Source organism: Hemiscyllium ocellatum, chromosome 30 (assembly GCF_020745735.1).
Source record: "Hemiscyllium ocellatum isolate sHemOce1 chromosome 30, sHemOce1.pat.X.cur, whole genome shotgun sequence".
NCBI lineage: Eukaryota > Metazoa > Chordata > Chondrichthyes > Orectolobiformes > Hemiscylliidae > Hemiscyllium > Hemiscyllium ocellatum.
Genome location: NC_083430.1, coordinates 53,193,268 through 53,213,886, shown reverse-complemented (window position 1 = coordinate 53,213,886; position 20,619 = coordinate 53,193,268). Strand labels below are relative to the sequence as shown.

Sequence of the window (20,619 nt, the reverse complement as noted above, 5' to 3'; positions counted from 1 at the left end):
TCTGTGGGTTTGAGAGATGGGGGTAACTTGAGGGGCAGATTTTTCTGCAACCAACGTATGTTCAAGTGGAATAAACGTGCAATGTTAGGCTGCATTTTTGCTTGCTCATAGAGACACCGGTCGGCTGACTAACGCTGAGTGTGATTTTTATTTGCAGAAGAATCAGTTTCTTTCAGTCTTCCCAACTCTATGTTATATCCTGTGGCTGTTTGATTGGGTACAAAATACATCTAAACTCCTGCTCTGCACTGGATCTCAATTGTGAGGACCTCTGGAAATTGAGTGCAATTCCCCATATTATTGTTGTGTGCTGGAGTGGCTGTTTGAAAATCCCAATACAACCCCTTCCTCTGTGCAGCTGTGACATTCACATCCGGCTATGTAGTCAACAACACTCCGGAAAGCAAGTGTTCAATGTTTGATATCTTCAGACGTCGCTGTTAGATGCTGTGTTTTATCATAGGGCTCAGTCTTTCAAATGTAAGTTGATTCTTATACTGACCAGTATCACTAATTTTTCTAATATTTTACTGCTGTTGGAGTTCCCCATGGAGAAAGTGGCACCAGCCATTCAAAGCTGAAGGAAGTTATGCTGGAAACATTGCTATCATACACTGGGATGTAAATTCCACTGCTGTTGAACTTAAAAGCAAAACTAAGTATCTGCCCACTCCCCTGCACCCCTCTGCCCACTCCCACCCCACCCTGCACACTCCCCTGCACCCCTCTGCCCACTCCCACCCCACCCTGCACACTCCCCTGCACCCCTCTGCCCACTCCCACCCCACCCTGCACACTCCCCTGCACCCCTCTGCCCACTCCCACCCCCACCCTGCACACTCCCCTGCACCCCTCTGCCCACTCCCACCCCACCCTGCACACTCCCCTGCACCCCTCTGCCCACTCCCACCCCCACCCTGCCCACTCAGTATCGGGTCATGTGCTTTGAAATCAAAATGTAATTGTAATTAGTTCTTTCAAATTCTGGACAGATGGGTGTGAATGGTTTAGTTTGATAGCTGTAACTATTAGGAATGCTTGCCTTAATTGAAAAGCTGTATTTATATACACTCAGCAGGTGATCTGTTGACACAGCCACTCGGGAACAAAATACTTAAAGAGGTTTAACAACATAATTTGCCTTTGATGTGATTCTAAATACATTTTTATTCATTTGTACAACATAATGGGCCAGTTAACACATTGTGCTTTTCCCTATAGGTATACAGTTTGCAAGGCTAAGAGGAATGTCCATCCAAGGGACTTTGATGGTTGGGATGTTCCCTGGGATTGAGTTTGTATCAATATAAAATAGCCCCTACCCTCAGTGAAAGGAGTTACATTCAAAAAGGAAAAGCTAAATTTGAATTTGAATTAGCAAACTAAAATTGGATTCACTGGGAACTTATCTCCATAACTTTCCTGTTACTGATGATATGCCATGTATTCAAGAAATAGTCACTTAAAGAGTGTAAAGTGAAATTTAATCCAGGGTCTAGATTAGAGTGGTGCTGGAAAAGCACAGCAGGTCAGGCAGCAGCTGACAAGCAGGAAAGTTGATCTTTCGGGCAAAAGCCCTTCATCAGGAAATCCTGTGAAATTTAGACAATAGACAATAGGTGCAGGAGTAGGCCATTCTGCCCTTCGAGCCTGCACCACCATTCAATATGATCATGGCTGATCATTCCTAATCAGTATCCACTTCCTGCCTTATCTCCATAACCCTTGATTCCACTATCTTTGAGAGCTCTATCCAACTCTTTCTTAAATGAATCCAGAGACTGGGCCTCCACTGTCCTCTGGGGCAGAGCATTCCACACAGCCACCACTCTCTGGGTGAAGAAGTTTCTCCTCATCTCTGTCCTCAATGGTCTACCCCGTATTTTTAATCTATGTCCTCTGGTTTGGCACTCACCCATCAGCGGAAACATGTTTCCTGCTGCCAGTGTGTCCAATCCTTTCATAATCTTATACGTCTCAATCAGATCCCCTGTCAGTCTTCTAAACTCAAGGGTATACAAGCCCAGCCGATTTAATCCAGCCTATCATCGTATGAAGTGGGGATACAGGCCCACAAATTATACAGGAAGCCACAAATCAATCTGGCAACAGCAAGAAAGCTTCCCACATTTATATCTGAGGCAGTGAATTCAGGGCAGCATTCCTAATAGGCACAGCTAGCAACCAAAGTATTCCATCTACCTGCCCAGAAATGTGAAGGAATCAATAGAACTACATTTTGCTCTCAAAGCAAATCACTTGACATTAACTGGAAGGGTGCAGGTGCTTAAAGCTTTTTTATCCATTAACAGGAAAATTTAAATCCTGGCCCAAAATATGATTGGAATATTGCTCAGTTGCCTTTTCCCAGTTTTGAAAATATTGTGGCACTTCTTCCATTGAGAGAAGGACTGTAATTTACATGAATAATTCCATGAAGCCAGACAGTCTAAGGATCAAGTTACCATCTCAGAGCAGGACATCACTTAGCAAACCACTGAACAGCAGCTACCGCTGAATAGAAGGAAAGTTTGCAGTGACTCACCGATTAACTGGGAGTCACATGACTTTCTGTGTCTCCGAATGGCTGTTCAGCAAAGCCTGGATCACTGGTCTGCCTGGGGTCTGTAAGGAGATGTGGCCGGATTGGAAGTGGATGTTTGCGGGGAGCATGTTCACACGCACTCAATACCTGATCGAGGGACACCCTATCCAGTGTGGCTGAATATCATTTCCTGCCTTGCCTGTTGATTGGGGAAGATTGGCACCTCCAAGCATTGCCACTGGACCAGTGATCCAGGCTAACATTCTAGGGACATGATTTCAAATCCCACCATGACCCTGACATCTCACAGAACAAAGATGTGCAGGAAGGGCTGGATTGGCCATGGGAAATGCAGGGTTACAGGGTTGGTCTGGGTGGGATACTCTTCAGAGAGTCAGCGTGGACTCAATGGGCCAAATGGCCTGCTTTCGCACAGTAGGGGTTCTGTGATATTGTGATTCTCTGATGATATCCGATGAGATTTAAACTGAGTGAATTAAAAATACTGAAATCAAAAGCTTACTCTCAGAAATGGTGATTGTGAAATTACCGTCATAAAACCATTCCGTTGAATCATTTCACTTTAGTGAAGGAACTTTGCTATTTTTACCTGCTCTGGCCTCTATGTGACTCCAGACCCAGAGGACTGTGGATGACATGTCACTGCCTTCTGAGAGTGTCTAGAGAGCCACAAGGTTCAAGGGCAATTAGGGACGAAACCCAAATGCTAGCCTTGCTGGTGATACTCACCTCAAAACCACTCCCACTGTGCCCCTCACTCTGTGGTGACCCTCTCCCTGTGGCTCCCGTGGTGCCAGCCTAAACTGTGCCCAGGATGTCCCTGGTGAAGTCTCCATGCTGGGGTGTGGTACTGCCTTCAATGGAGCCTAGCAGTCTGTAAATCTCATCAAACATTTCCCAGTGAAGCAGCAAGGGTCAGCATGATCTTCCAGCTGATGGGCACCTCCTTCATTGTCCACATTAAATCCTGGCCACAATGCACACTGGACTCTCAGGATAATACAACATAGAACAATACAGCGCAGAACAGGCCCTTCGGCCCTCGATGTTGCGCCGACCGGTGAACTATTCTCAGCCTGTCCCCCTACACTATTCCAAAATCATCCATGTGCTTATCCAAGGATTGTTTAAATCTCCCTAATGTGGCTGAGTTAACTACATTAGCAGGTAGGTCATTCCACACCCTTACCACTCTCTGAGTAAAGAACCTGCCTCTGACATCTGTCTTAAATCTATCACCCCTCAATTTGTAGTTATGCCCCCTCGTACACACTGATGTCGTCATCCTAGGAAAATGACTTTCACTGTCTACCCTATCTAATCCTCTGATTATCTTGTATGTCTCTATCAAATCCCCCCTTAGCCTTCATCTTTCCAATGAGAACAGACCCAGGTCTCTCAGCCTTTCCCCATAAGACCTTCCCTCCAGACCAGGCAACATCCTGGTAAATCTCCTCTGCACCTTTTCCAATGCTTCCTCATCCTTCCTGAAATATGGGGACCAGAACTGTAAACAATATTCCAAGTGTGGCCGCACCAGCGTTTTGTATAGTTGTATAATGGGATGACCTCAGAGAAGAGAACGAAACAGCAAGAAGGAGCTTTTTTACTTCAACAATGGACTCTCTGTAAATCTCAGTCTGACTCTGTGTCTACAAGCCCACGCTGCGTCACCTTCCCACTGCCTTGCTTCCAGACATCCTACATATTAATACTTCAATTTATTTTCGTAACTGAGTCTAAATTAAATTGACAGAAAACAATTTACAACCAAAGCATTATCAAAACAAAACACCTGCAAGTTCTACCAACATGTCACTCTGCCCGGAGGCCCTGGATATTAGGTGCATTTAGAAATTCAGGTTTGTAACCAAAGTAATTGAAGGAAATTATGTCTGACTTCAGATTATTCCTGAATGTGTGATTTTATTTAATTTTGTGAGGAGATGAATGCTCCGAATGTAAAGGTTATAGGAATAAAGTGGATTATATTCAGAAGATCACTTTGATATTTTGCAGAGAGTAGCTGAAACTGTGGAAGATGAAGTGATTCCTGAAGAGGAAACAATATCATGTTGAAGAGGTAGCAGCATCTACTACAGATTGTTACACATTTTAGCCACTGCATTGTGTGATAACCCTTCACCTCTTCGAAAAGCAGTAACGAAAGCTCCACAACACACTCCTGCTATGTCATGTTCATGACCATAAACACTGTCCAGGCTGAGCAGCAAGACTCCAGGCTGTATTGATGGGGATTGTGCTGAGTGAATTCGACTCAGCTGAGTCAACAATCAGGATCCCACAATTCGCCCCAGGAAGAAAAAGCTCACTGCTCCAAGTTGCTAATCAAGAGTCAATGTGGGAAAGCTGAGTGTGTCAACTGAACGCAAGATTCCTGAGCAGGACTGGGAACAGGATCAGACCCAACTGTAACACAAGTGGTTAACTATTCACTAGCAAAGCTTAAATATGAATGAATATTTGGACAATGTGGTGGAATTAAGTTATCAATCATCACAGTCTAATCCTTTAAGTTAATGCCTTTGCAGAAAAGAACAGATAATTGAGAGAACGTAGATTTGAGTCTCCAAATTAATAAACAACATTATTATTTCAGTGAAACCCTTTCACTCTCCCTATCTCACTGTTAACAATAGATTCAACTTGAGACTGTGTCAGCTCACAATAAACATTTCAGCCTTCAAATGAAAACTATTTTCTTGCCCTTTATTCTCACAAACTTTTTCCAAGCCTCAGCTCTGAAGTTGACTGAACCCAGCTGCTTTGACTGAACTGGACTCTCTGAGACAAAGTCACTCTTCAGCATTAGCGGGGGAAGGAGGGTGGGGAGGAGGAGACTGTGACAATAACATAGCACCAATCGCCACATCCCCACATGCATGTCACTCCAATATCTGCCTGAAATGATTTGTAGAAATAAACCAAGTATCTGCATAAAATCACAAAGAATGACACAAGGGAGTGACTGCAGTCGACGTCTTAACTATAATTTGACTTTCCTTACTGAAGGCGTCCCGGTGAGCAGCTGCCTGGCCTGTTCATTGCTGCACGTTATTCCACTCCCTTCAGCTCACAGTGTCTCACTCTGCACTGTCCTCACTACAACGGGGTTCAACTCTCGAGCAGGAAAATCAACGTTTCAGGCAAAATCCCTTTCCTGATGAAGGACTTTTGCCTGAAACATTGATTTTCCTGCTCCTCCGATGCTGCTTGACCTGCTGTGCTTTTCCAGCACCACTCTAATCTTGACTCTAATCTCCAGCATCTGCAGTACCCAATTCTGCTCTGTGTTCAACTCTCTGCCATCCTATAACCCCATGCACTGCTATTCCTTCTTGATGTACACATCCTCAAAGAGCTTCATCTATGGACACCTGAATGGTGTTATAATGGACAGTGAAGAAAGCTATCTCACCTTGATTAGCTTGGCCAATGGGCCGAGGAGTGGCAGATAAAGTTTAATTTAGATAAATTTGAGGTGCTGCATTTTGGTGAAGTAAATGGGGCATTGCAGTGGCTCAGTGGTTAGCACTGCTGCCTCACAACGCCAGTGACCTGGGTTAAGTTCCACCCTCAGGCGACTGTCTGTGTGGAGTTTGCACATTCTCCCCGTGTCTGCATGGGTTTTCTCTGGGTTCTCCGGTTTCCTCCCACAATCTAAAGACATGCAGGTTAGGTGAATTGGCCATGTTAAATTGCCCATCATGTAGGTTATTAGTCAGGGGTAAGTATAGGTAGAGGGAATGGGTCTGGATGGGTTACTCTTTGGAGGGTCAGTGTGGATTTGATGGGCCGAAGGGCCTGTTTCCACACTGTAAGGATTCTAATTCTAATTCTCCTCATGTCTGTGTGGGTTTCCTCCGGGTGCTCTGGTTTCCCCCCACAGTCCAAATACGTATAACTTAGGTGGACTGGCCATGGGAAATGCAGAGTTACAGAAATAGGGTAGGAAGATGGGTCAGGGTCGGATGATCTTTGGAGGATTGGTGTGGAATTGATAGCCTGCTTGCACACTGTAGGAATTCTATGAAAATTATACACTTAATGGTAAGGCCTGGGGGGTGTTGCTGAACAAAGAGACCTTGGAGTTCAGGTCCATAGTTCCTTGAAAGTGGAATTGCAGGTACACAGGATAGTGAAGGTGTTTGGTATGCTTGCCTTTATTGGTCAGTGCATTGAGTATAGAAGTTGGGAGATCATCTTGCAGCTGTACAGGACATTGGTTAGGCCACTTTTGGAATACTGCATTAAATTCTCGTCCCTCTGCTGTAGGAATGATATTGTTAAACTTGAAAGGGGTCGGGAAGGATGTTGCCAGGGTGGGAGGGTTTGAGCGATAGGGAGACACTGAATAGGCTAGGGCTATTTACCCTGGAGCATCCGAGGTAGAGGGGTAAATTAGAGTCATAGAGATGCACAACATGAAAACAAACCCTTTGGTCCAACTTGTCCATACTGACCAGATATTCTAAATTAATCTGGTCCCATTTGCCAGCACTTGGCCCATGTCCCTCTGAACCTTCCTATTCATATCCCCATCCAGATGCCTTTTAAATGTTGTAATTGTACCAGTGTCCATCACTTCCTCTCACAGCTCATTCCATACACACACCACCTTCTGTGTGAAAACATTGCCCCTTTTAAATCTTTCCCCTCTCACCCTAAACCTATGCCATCTAGTTTTAGACCCTCCTCCACCCCAGAGAAAAGACTTTGCCTATTTACCCTATCCATGCCCTCCTACATTTTATAAACCTCTATAAGGTCACCCCTCAGCCTCTGATGCTCCAGGGAAAACAGCCCCAGCCTGTTCAGTCTTTCCCTGTAGCTCAAATCCTCCAACCCTGGCAACATCCTTGTAAATATTTTCTAAACCCTTTCAAGTTTCACCATGGCCTTCCAATAAGAAGGAGACCAGAATTGCACATAATATTCCAAAAGTATCCAAACCAATGTCCTGTACAGCCGCAACATAACCTCCCAACTCCTATACTCATAGCACACACATCCACACACACACACACTCTCACACACTCCCACTCGCAAACACCACCAACACACATACATCCACACATACTGTCACACACACCACTGCATACACAAATACACACACAGATTATTCACACTCATACAGTCAAGTACACTCTCAGACACACCATTCCCTCTCACATACAGATTGACGCGCACACATGCAAATACACATACATGCGAACACACACACACTGGTCCAAAGAGGTCAGATATCTCTCATAAACAGAATATTATATACCTACACACTGCCTGTCTGCTCAACATAATATCCTCTTGTCACACTCCCCACACATTTTGTCCCAATTTTACCCCATTACAAATGCGTCCATGTATGTAATGGGATGTGCCTCAGTAAACGCGGAACACTCTGACAATACAACGCCGACTGCCAGATTCCAACAAATCACTCAGAATGTTTTATCTAAAATCTATGGCCCAAAACAGGACCAAGCACTGCTTGCTGCTCTCTGTCCTCCACTGAAGCCAAAATAAAATTGATTTGATCATGTTTTCCTCAATACCTGAAATTTCTAATGAAAATGAATGTTTCACATTAACAACATTAACTGTATCTTTTGAAGCACCTCATATCATAATGTATTCATTGTAATTTTGGAAGTGAAGGCCTCAGTTCCTCACAAATGCCTGGGTTTGAATTTGTAGATTGAGGCCAGATTGATGCTCACTCTCTGGATTGTACAATCTCAGTGGGTTTGCTGTATGGACAACTACCATTCAATCCTCTGGACAGGTGAACACTCTTATTCTGCTTTAATCATGGTTCCCTGCAAAGATTTTGAGCATTATTTTAAAACAATCCAGAGTACAAAAGACAAAATCATTACTAAAGTGAAACTTAAAGAACGTTTTAAGCAGGCTTATGTGAGAGAACCAGCAGAGTGTTGGAACATTTGTCAGACACACAGTGAGCTGTAAAGAGTGCAGTCAGCTCAGTGACACCCTGACTCGGTGCTGAGCTTGGATTCACTTCCACAGAATCACAGAATTGTTGGAGCGTTGGAGCACCATTGGCCCATCATGGCTCTTCATATGAACATCATGATCCAACACCAATCTCCTGCCTTCCCCCCATACCCCTGCACACCCTTTCCAGCCAGATAGTTATCCAGTGCCCCTCTCGAATGCCTCTTGAAGCAGCTATTGGGCAGAGTCATCTGAGGTACTGAAGAAGGCTCAGTCAGTCCCAATTTGAAATGATCATCTCCCACTAGAAACAAAAACAGAAGGGACCATGCACACAAACCTTTAAATTCATTTTTCGCCCCACAGAGGCTTCTGGACCTGTTGAGTTTCTCCAGCCATTTCCACTTTGTTCCAGATCTTTAGCATCTGCGGTTGTTTGTTTTATTTTAGCACTAATTACATGCTGGCAAGTAGTTCGCCAATCAGGGTTATGGAAAATCCAGCCACTCCTCCACACAGCCGGGCCGGGTAGTTGTTTTAAAGAGGGTCATGGGGCAGTGGCAAAGGACTGAGTTTTCTGCCCCCTCTCAAACCATCTTTACTAATTGCAACAAAAACTGCCCAACTACTCATCAGCTGATTTCTTTGGTGGAGGGAGGCGATGGCTATAGTTTCCCTCCTCATTGTTGCTTTCACTTTTTAAAAAAAATTGCATTTAAAAATTAACAGGCTCTAATTATCACATCCGGTTTTTACTTGTACAAACAATGTAAGCTGTCCAATTACTAGCAGTGTTGGGTTTGACTGGGTGTCTGTGAACTAGAAAGGTGCCAGTTATTAAGAGTTGAGACATGTAGCCCAGAAACAAAGGCACACCTTGGAGGTTGCTTCCTTCTTGATATTTCCCAAAAAAATACAAATGAATTGAATTTGAGAAACTCCAAATCCCACCTGTTTCTTTGTTGACAATTCAAAGATAAACCACTTCTTATAGCTGTGTCAGAAAGAAAAAAAAGAATGTATTTATATAGAGCCTGAAGCATCCTTGAGATTTTTCAATGTGCTTCAGAGCCAACGATGTACTTTACTGTAATGCAGGGTGCAGAGCAAACCCACAAACAGCTAATGGGCTATATACAATTCATCACCGTGCTATTGAATGAGGCTAGAGAATCGTTTTGGGATCATGTTCCATGTTAAAGGAAGCAAAGTGAGTTTAGACCTGTGCCATATTTTCCAGGTTTTAGTAATTTATTTTCTCTCACTTTGTTCTTCTTGGCCCTCCTTCAAGCTTCCTGGAGCCTTCTATCATTTTAAGCCAGTCCTTAATGTTCAATGTTGTTCCTGCTGTGCCTATGGTCTAGCGATGCTCTGGCATTCCTGGATGTGAACCTGAATCTGTGGCTAGTCTCACTGTCCATGAAAGCCCACTGTTTGGTCAAGCTGACCAGTGAGTGGTAGCATTGTGTGTAATGCAGGTTGCTGTGTGTGTGTTTTATAGGTGCTCAGCACCAAGCAGTTACCCTTAAAGGAACCTACTCATAGGAGAGCTCATTCCAGCTTCACTTTAGCACAGCAAGCACTGGAGAGAGGGATTGTGATCGCGAGAAACATCATCAAACCAAGCTGGAAATTTTCTGATCCAAAACCTGCACATGTTACAATGTCACAAAATACCTGAGAGATGCAATTTGCAAGCAAAGTCTAGAAAGAAGCATCGAATCAAATTGGATTTTGATTCTGCCAGCCCTGATGATACTTAATGAAGTTGTTCATGTTATAAAGCAGTGCATATTCTGACACACTGTGGGTATGTTGCAGGACGCTTGCTGTAAATTAGTAAATGGCTTGTATTTGGTGGTCCGCAAACTTTCATTCCTTTGTTACAACTTTTAACCACACTTTCTTGCTGACAATTATTGCTGTAAATTGATGTGTTTACATTTCCTGTTCAATTCTAATGTCAAACTGATCCACTCCAGCTGCAGCCCCTCATAACCAAGTGACTTTGTGGGAGTAAATTTCTGAACTCTCCCTATCCCGTCACTATCTTGTAAATAAAAATGTTTATTAACTGACCACGAGGAGCACTTTGGACAATTTGCTCGTCCCAAATGAAAAAAAAAATTCAACTACAGCTTTTCCAAAGTGTCTGCTGAGTTCGTGCAGCACAGGCTCCCCTTTGACCTTTTGGGCACGTGTCTGAGATTTCAGTGGCTTCCCTCCCTGATATTACAGCTAAAGGCCCAAAGACTTTCCATGGACATTCTTCCCACTTGGATTGGTTTGTTGTTCTGTGCTGGAAATAAAGGATAATATCAGCTTGCCTCATCCCAGTCCCAACCTCTCCAAACTTTCCCCAGAGCTGAGGTTTCATATCCCTGGATCCATTATCCATCGGTCTTCTTCAATCCTTTCCTGAATAATTGTTTTAGAAGTTTCCCCAATACAGATGTTAGACTGACTGGTTGATAATTTCAGGGCCTAGCTTCACAATCTTTTTTGAACAAGGGCATAATTATACAAGACCTACAGTGTGGAAACAGGCCGTTCAACATAATAAGTTCACACTAACACTCCAAAGAGTATCCCACTTAAACCCATTCCCCAACTCTATTACTCGACATTTCCCTGGATAATGCACATACCCTGAACACTATGGGCAATTCACCTAACCTACACATCTTTGGACTTTTGGAGGAAAAAGGAGCATTCACTGGAAACCCATACAGACATGGGGAGAATGTGCAAATTTAACATAGACAGTTGCCCAAGGCTGGAATTGAAGTCAGGTCCCTGGTGTTGTGCTGTTAACCACTGAGCAACCATGCCACCCATGTTTGCAAATTTCCAAACCTCCATCTTCCAAATCCAGGGAATATTGAACAATTATTGCCAGAGCCTCTGTAATTTCCATTGTCACTTAGTTTCATATTCTTGGATTCATCTGATCGGGTCCAATGCCTGATCAATTTTAATTACCAACAGCTAATCCAATCTTCCACCTTATCAATTGTCAACCCTTGTGGTGACTGCATTTCCTCCTTTGTCTTCGTCTGCCTCATACTTAAAGACAAATGAAAAGTATCACTTTATTCATACTTCTTGGCTCCATGGGTAAACTGCTTTTTTGGTTCCTAATCAGCCCCAATCCTTTTACCACTATTTTACAATTGCTGTCCTATTGGAAAACTTTGGGATTCACCTTTACGTCCACTGCCTGTCTTCTTTATAATCTCTCTTTCTTCTATTATTTGCTTTTTCCCCTCCAACACGTCTGTATATCAGCCCGGGTTCTCTGTTGTATTTACTCACTGACACCTGCGGTAAGCACACTTTACCTTCTTTAATTTAATTCCTACCTCCATGACAACCAAGAGTAGTTAATGAGACTGTTGCTCCCTTATGTGTTTGAGGAAATGATTTTCTTTAGCGTCTCAGTGTTTTATCGGTAAGTTATTCTTCTTTAGATGTTGGAGAGACATTGCCATAACATTCTCCCACACGCAGTTTCTCACAGACAGCCTCCACCGTTTTGTGCTTTTACTGTCAACAAGCTCTTGACATGAACTCCCTCTACCTTGGCATCTCTTTGATACTGCACCCTATTGCTAAGTTTTCCCATTTTATTATTCTGCAAAGAAGTGTACCTGATAAAGTTGTGTTAGTAAAACCACATGGTCAGATATTAATTCCTTAATAAGATCAAAATGTTTTGAATTAGTATCAGACGGGGCAGATGCAGGTCAGATGCTTCCTCTGGGTAGACAGTCTAGATCTGGACACACCTTTTAAAAATAAGGGAGATGTCAATTAGGTTTGTGATGTGGAGAAATTATTTTCCTTCATACTTTAATTATCCTTCATTATGAACATTTGGAATTCTGTACCTCACAGCACTGTAGAAACTCAGTCTTTGAGTCTGATTAAGGTACAGATTGATAGATTTCAATTGACCAGTAGTTATGGAGATGAGGTGGATAAAAGATATTTAGATGTTCGATCACCCTTGGTTATGGTGAATGGCAGGGCAGCTGACTCGGGTTCCTATGTTCTCATGTATTCTCATTAGTAGCTGAGAAACATTACAGTTTGGGAATGTTTGTTGAGAGCTTGATTCTGTTGCCTGAGTGATTAAAAAGCTTGATGGCCTTCTCTCCTGTGACTGACCTGTGGGGGATAAGCAGAGGGTGTCCCTGGCATCTCCACCAGCCGGTGGCTTCAGGGAGAGAGAAAGAGAGAATAAACTGGGGCCAAGTACAATCTCAAATTAAAAACAGTTCAGTTCATTTTTGTGTTTTTTTTGTCTGTTTATTCATAGTTACCTCGCTCTTTGTCTTATTTTCATGTATCATCACCTCAGCAAAGCGACCTGGCCAAATCGAAAATGTCACCCAGCTCAGGCTCAGCTGCACGTATTGTTTGGAACAAGTGGCCAGGTCAAACTTTGGGTTTAAACATCAACATTTCGCTCAAAAGTGAGAATGTTGCACTTGTTGTGGCATGGTGTTTATTGGCTTTCATCTGCACTGCACATAGAGATGACCTTTAACTTCCTGTTTCCCTCTCAGGGTTTTAGAACCAAACCGCATCGAGGTCTTGGGGAGAAGCAGATGATTAAGATCGAGGTGAATGTTGACTGATGTGCGTGTGGATTGGCAGGACAGCTCAGTCCATACTCTTTGCTGGAACTCTATGACATGGAGCCACACACCATCCATCTATTTTCCCATTGCAATCCTTCACAGAATGACCTGGGAATCCTTCCTCTTTATTTCACTCACTGAAAAGGGGGCTGCAAATAATAGACTTTTGTGAACTCAGCCTGTTATTGTATTTTAATGAATAACAGTCATTTCACAACATTAGAATTTTAAATAAAATTAAACAAAAATATTTTGAATTAAATGGTAATGAATGGAATGTGGTTTTCTGGAATGAAGGGTTGGATTGTATGTTGCTTTGTCAGTGGGGCAGCCTGAGTTTAAATCCATCAGGCTCCCTTTCTTGGAGATGGATTTTCACTTTGAGTAATGAAAATTAGGGGTTGTCTTGTTGCTGAGATACATCTGAATAAATATCCAGCAGAAAACTGCCAGACTCCATGAACACCTGATCTCGTTTCACTATTTGTTCCTGGGGGAGGGTGGGTAGAATCAAACCATTGCCTCGATTTTCCACATTTTGTGTTCTTAATCTCACACTGTGCTTCAATTCTATTGTAGTGCTGGACAGAGAAGCCAGATAGAATGCTTGAGGTGGATACAGAACAGAGGAGACCACCTTGAGAGAAATGTATCATTTGGTATTGGAGATATATGTGAAAAGTGATTTTTGTTTTTAGACTCGTTTTCTGCCATCATGTACAGCAGATTGAAATAAATAAAAATTATTAGAGGGTGAGTTGGACTTCCTTTGGGATTTGCTGTTAGAGAACAAGGGTTACAAGGTGATGTATATTCATTCATAGCAGAGTAGCGGGCACTGAGCTCACTCACTTTGGTTACCACTCCACAGTGTAACAGGATGAGCAATGAGTGTGAACAATGAGCATTGATGAAGAGGTGTAATTCTCTCAGATACAGAGTATATTTGATGGCACTCAGTGACCCAGATCTAACAAGGGGCTCAGCTGATGCATAATCCCAACTGCATGATCCTGACTGGGAAGACTTGTTACCCAGGGATCAGTCAGGATCTTTAGAACTTTGGGAATTTTTAAACTTATTTATTCATGGCCTGCAATCTATTGGGCCAGCAATTTATTACTCATCTTAAGTTGCCCCTTGAGAAGGTGGGAGTGAGCTGCTTTCTTGAACCGTTGCAGTCCATGTGCTGTGGGTTGACCCAGGATGCCCTTAAGGAGGGAATTCCAGGATTTTGACCCAGCAAGAGTGAAGCTTGTGGAATAGTTTGTGGTAGAGCCCACTAGGGAAAGGGCAATTCTGGAACTGGTGATGTGTAATGAAGCACACTAGATTAGGGAACTGAATGTGGAGGAATCCAGAGGGGGCAGTGACCATAATATGTAGATTTCACCCTGTAGTTGTAGGAGAAGAGAGTGGAGTTGAATGCAATGGTATTACAATTGAGTAACGGTAACTACAAAAAACCTGAGGAAAGAGCTGGCCAGAGTTGATTGGAAGGGGAACCCAGCAGGGAAGCTGGTATAGCAGCAATGGCAGATGTGTCTGGGGATAATTCAGGTGACTCAGCAGAAATTCAGCCCAAGGAAGAAGAAAGATACTAAGGGAATGGTGAGGCAACCAGGGAAGTCAGGGACAGCATAAAAGCAAAAGGGAAAAAGCATACAATGCGGTGAAGATTAATGGGAAGCCAGAGGATTGGGAAACCTGTAAAAATCAGCAGAGGATAACAAGAAAAAGAACAGGGGGGAAAAGAAAAAAGGTGAGGGTGAGCTAGTTAGTAATATAAAAGAAGATTGCAAGAGTTTATTCAAATATATAAAAGCTAAAAGAGACACAAAAGTGAATAGTGGACTGCTGAAAAATGAGGTTGAAGAAGTAGCAATGGGGAACAAAGAAATGGCAGAGAACCTGAATAGATACTTTCCTTCAGTCTTCGTGGTAGAAGACATCAGCAACATATCAGAACTTTAGGTGAATCGGGGCAGAGAGGAATGTAGTGGCCATCAGTAAGGAGAAGGTGCTCGGTGGCTGAACGTTTGAAGATGAACAGATCACCTGGATGAGATGGATCACACCCCAGAGTTCTGAGAAGATTGCAGAGTCATCAGTGGTGACTCGGTCAGGAATCACTGGAGCCTGGGAGGTTCCCAGAGGACTGGGAAATGGCTAATGTAATACCATTGTTTAAGAAGGGTGGGAGGCAGAAAACACAAAATTATAGATTGGGTAGACTGACCTTGGTTGTTGGTAAGATTATAGAGTCCAATATTAAGGATGAGATTGCAGTGTACTTGGGAAGTGCATGGTAAAATAGGGCAGAGTCAGCATGGCTCCGTTAAGGAGAGGTCATGCCTGAAAATTCTGTTGGAATTTGTTGGGGAGGTAAGGGGAGCCAGTGAGCATGATCTATTTAGATTTCCAGAAGGCCTTTGACAAGGTGCCACACAGGAGGTTGTTAAATAAGAGCCCATGGGTGTTAGGAGCAAGCTACTGGCTGACTGGCAGAATGCAGACTGTGGAAATAAAGGAGTCTTTCTCAGGATGGTGAGCAATGACTCATGGAGTTCTGCAGGGCTCAGTGTTGGGACCACACCTATTCACATTACACATTAACGATCAGGATAAAGGAACTGAGGGCATTGTTGCTAAGTTTGCCGATGATACAGAGATAGAGGAAGCAGAAGAATGACGTTGAGAAATATATCAGCCATGGTAGAATGGTGGAGCAGACTAGATCGGCCGAATGGCCTAATTCTGTTCCTATAGCTTATGGTCTTGTGGAAGGCATGGCGATATATTTCTAAGTCAGGATTATGAGTGACTTGGAGGGGAACTTGCAGGTGATGGTGTCACCATATATCTGCTACCCTTGTCCTTCTAGATGGAAATGATCATGAGTTTGGAAGGTGCTGTCTGAACAGCCTTAGAGAATTTCATCTTGTAGATAGTACACACTGCTGCTACTGAGCATCAGTGATGGAGGGAATGGATGTTTGTGGATGTTATGTCAAGCATGTTGGTTGCTTTGTCCTGGATGGTGTCAAGCTTCTTGAGTGTTGTTGGAGCTGCACCCATCCTGGCAAATGGGGAGTAATCCATCACACTCTTGACTTGTGCCTTGTGGATGATGAGCAGGCTTTAGGGAGTCAGTAAGTGAATTACTCACTGCAGGAATCCTAGCCTTGGGTCTGCTCTTGTAACCACTCTTTGTACAGTGAGTCCAGTTCAGTTTCCAGTCAATAGTAACCCCAAGGATATTGACAGTGGGAGAATTTAGTGATGGTAGTGCCATTGAATGTCAAAGGGCCATGGTTAGACTGTTTGTTATTGGCGATGGACATTGCCTGATTTTAGTGTGCAAAAATGTTACCTGATAAGCTCAAACACACAAGCGTTGTCTGACATTAAAACAGAAAGTGCTGAAGAAACTCAGCAGGTCTGGAAGCATCTGTTGAGAGAGAAATAGAGTTAATGGTTTGAATCCAATGCGACTTCTTCCAAACTGTCTGTTGAATTGGTTTATTAAATGCTGAAGATATTTCCTGTTTCCCTGGTTAATGAAATCTCGTTATTATCTGATTGCCACAGAGCAAAATAGATCAAAGTCAGTGCTAGGGTCGAGCGGGATGGATAGGTTGCTGTCCTATTTTGAACACTGAGTTGATCTGAGAGCCTTCTGAAAGTTATGTAACTGCAACTTCAGGAAGGTTAGTTCTTCAAGTTGACATGGGTGTGAATGAGGTAGTAAGCGGAAGGACAGGTCCCATACAGGATAGACCGGAAAGAGAGGAGATTCTGTCAATGCAGAAAACTCCTCGCATTATCTTCTCCCTTTCACAAATGCAACAATTTGTCGTCTTTCATCTGATGGGAATTCCCCTCCACAATGACCAAAAATCCCAGCTTGGGGAAATCTTCTTTATCAGACTTGCTGCCATTTTGTTTAAAATCATTCTGCATCTACCCAAAGACACGGAGCTGAAAGTGAATGTTGGATCTTTGTCCTGTGCCTGCAATAATTTCTGACCTTTAACCTTCCCATGTTCCCTCAGTAATGGGATGGTGAGAGGTTAAAGATTTCCAGAGAGAACCTTGGAGAACCAAAATGTTTGCTGATTTACTTTGATTATAAGTTACTTTCTCTTTGAGAATGAAAACAGAGAATCGAAAGATACTTGGTTTCTAATCGTTAAAAAATTCAAAGTCAATAAACATTCTTTCATCGGGCTAATAGATGAAAAAATACTACTGAAGGGCAAAAGGAGGGGTGTAAAGGAATTGCATTGCCTCATAGGGTTTTCAGGAAAGTAACACACAGTGTTAGAGACAGGGAGGTAAAGAACAAGGAAAAAGGATCTCCATTTATATACTGCCTTCCGCTAGAATCTGAAAGCATTTCGAAATCAATAAAGTGGATTTCCAAAAGTTGTCACTGCTGTGTTTAGGAAACAACAGCCAATTTATACAGAGCAATCGTTCTTTAATTGTGTAATATTTTGAGTCCACTAACCCTTCCTCAGGTCACAGGGCTTGAAATGTGAACTCTGTCTCTCTCTTCACATGATGCTGCCAGACCTGCTGAGTTTCTCCTGCAATTTCTGATTTTGTTTATTTCAGATCTCCAGCATCTGCAGTTCTTTGTTCTAGCTTCACTAATGCTGGTTGGGTTATAAACATTGGCCAGAAATGAAGGGAAAACTGCTCTGCTGTTCCTCAATTGGTACTTTGGATCATTTACGTTCATCTAAGAGAATAGATGGATCAACAAACATTTATCATAAAGAGTGACCATCGCACAGTCCTCATGGAGGCAAAGTTCCACCTTCACGTTGAGAATACCCTTTATCATTCTGTGTGGCGCTATCACTGCGCTAAATGGGACAGACTTTAAACAGACCGAGTAACACAAGACTGGGCATCCATGAAGCACTGTGGGCCATCATTAGCAGCAAAATTGTACTCCAGCACAATCTGTAACCTCATGGTCTGGCGTATCCCCCACTCAACCATGACCATCAAGCCAGGAAATCAACCCTGGTTCAATGGAGATCCCACAAACAACCAATCAGATCTAAGCTCTGCATTCCTGTGATATCTTATTGCGAATGGTGTTGGACAAGTAAACAACTCACTAGGGGAGGACATTCCTCAAATATCCACATCCAAACTGATGGAAGAGCCCAGCACATTTTGCAAAAGATAAAATGGAACCATTTCAGCATCTTCAACCAAAGTGCCAAATAGATCATCCAGCTCAGACTCCTCGGTGGAGCCCAGCATCACAGGTTCCTGTGTTCAGCCAATTCAATTCATGCTGTGTGAAATCAAGGAACAGTTGGAGACACTAGACACTGCAAGGGTTATTCTGGAAATACTAAAGATTTGTGCTCCAGAACTTGCTGCTCCCCTAGCCCAGCTCTTCCAGTACAGTTACAACACTAGCATCTATCTGATGATGTGGGACATTGTCCGGGTATGTCCTATACATAAAACGTAGGACAAATTCAATCTGGCCAAATACCACCTCATCAGTAAAGTGATGGACGGTGTCAGTAACAGGGCTATCAAGCAGCACCTGCTCAGCAATAACCTGCTCAGTGAGGCCCAGTTTGGGATCCCCCAGGGCCACTCAGTTTCTGACCTCATTACAGCCTTGGATCAAACACGGACGAAAGAGTTGAATTCCAGAGGGGAGGGGATAGTGACAGCCCTTGACATCAAGGCTGCATTTGAGTGTGGCATCAAGGAGCCCTGAAAAAACTGGAATGAATGGGCATTGGGGGACAAACTCTCCAGTGGTTGGTGTCACACCTGGCACATAAAAAGATTTTTGTGGTTGTTGGAGTTGCGTCATCTTAGCTCCAGGACACCTCTGTGGGAGTTCCTCAGGGTAGTGTCCTAGGCCCAACTATCTACAGCTGCTTCATCAATGACCTTCCCTCCATTATAAGGTCAGAAATGGGGATGATTGCTGATGATTGCACAATGTTCAGCACCACTCACAGCTCCTCAGATACTGAAGCAGTCCATATCCAAATGTAGCAAGACCTGGACAATATCCAGTCTTGGACTGACAAGTAGCAAGAAATATTTGTGCTTCACAAGTGTCAGGCCATGACCATCTTCAACAAAAAGCAACCCCCCCTCCTCTTCCTGATAATTAAAGGCATTATCATTGCTGAATCCCCAATTATCAACCTCCAGCCATATTAATGTGTAGGCTACAAGAATAGGCCAGAGGTTAGGAATCTTGCAGTATGAGAGCTCATTTCCTAACTCTCAAAAGCCTATCTACCATCGACAAGGCACAAGTCCAGAGTGTGATGGAATACTCCCCACTTGCCTGGATGGGGGTAGCTCCAGCAACACTCAAGAAGCTTGACACTATCCAGGATAAAGCTACCCACTTGATTGGCACCACATCCAAAAGCATCCACTCCCTCCACCACCGACACTCAGTCGCAGCAGTGTTATTATCTACAACATGCACTGCAATAACTCAACTATGCTTCTTAAACAACATCTTTGTGTCTCAGAGGCAAGTTAACAGTCAACCGTGTTGCTGTGAGTATGCAACTATGTATAGGCCAGACCAGGTGAGGGCACAAGTTTCTTTCTCTGAAAAGCATTAATAAAGTAGATGAGTTAATAATCACCAAAACGTGATGGTTACATGATGGCCAATAGGTGAGCTTTTTTAAATTCTGCCACGGTGGGATTTGAACCCCTGTCCCCAGAAGATTAACTTGAGGCTACAGATGACCTCTACATCACTGCTGCCCTCTCAAGATGACCACTGCTATCAACTAACCAGGTTAAGTCAAACTCACAACATTATCAATAAACCAGAATCAGTTTGAACTGAATTTTAACATGTCATTGGAATGATTGAAAATGAGTCTCTTGCATCTGTGTTTCTTGTTTAATTTACACCTGTTTAGAAGTTTCAGTTTTGGGGATGAAAATCCATCTGTAGCTTGTGTGGATTGAAAAATCAATGAAGCCAGACATGGCTATACACAAAGGAACTGACTTTCAGGCAATAACTGTCCAAACAGGCAGGCTTGCTTTGTCAGTCCCTGCTTTCTCTCTGATTTCTGGAAGACAAAGTCCACTGAAAAGCAAACTAGAGAAACACCCACTCACTAAGTACGGAAAGATAATTACTAATTCTACTATTGTGCACGTACAAATAATGGAGAGCAACAGGGTTCAGACAGGCTATCTTACCTGACTAAAATGACTTTGTAAAAAGAAAAACATTGACTTAAGATGACCACAAAGATCACCTAACGAGGTTGAGACAAACTCATTAGACCATCAATAAACAAAGTTGGTCTGGATTGAATTTCATATGTCATCAAATCGAATGGCACCAAACTCACACAGCTGTACTTTCTGATTGATTTATATATTCCTCTAACT

General features: G+C 43.1%; 1 protein-coding gene across 1 annotated transcript in view; it reads left to right on the top strand.

Moving 5' to 3' along the window:
- The window catches only part of dcdc2b (doublecortin domain containing 2B), a 72,219-nt gene extending 67,007 nt beyond the window's left edge, over positions 1–5,212 (top strand). The window contains exon 10 of the mRNA XM_060847522.1: positions 4,586–5,212. Within this exon, the coding sequence (XP_060703505.1) occupies positions 4,586–4,645 (60 nt within the window). The 3' untranslated portion in view covers positions 4,646–5,212. The remainder of the gene's footprint in view (positions 1–4,585) is intronic.
- Positions 5,213–20,619: the final 15,407 nt, after the last annotated feature.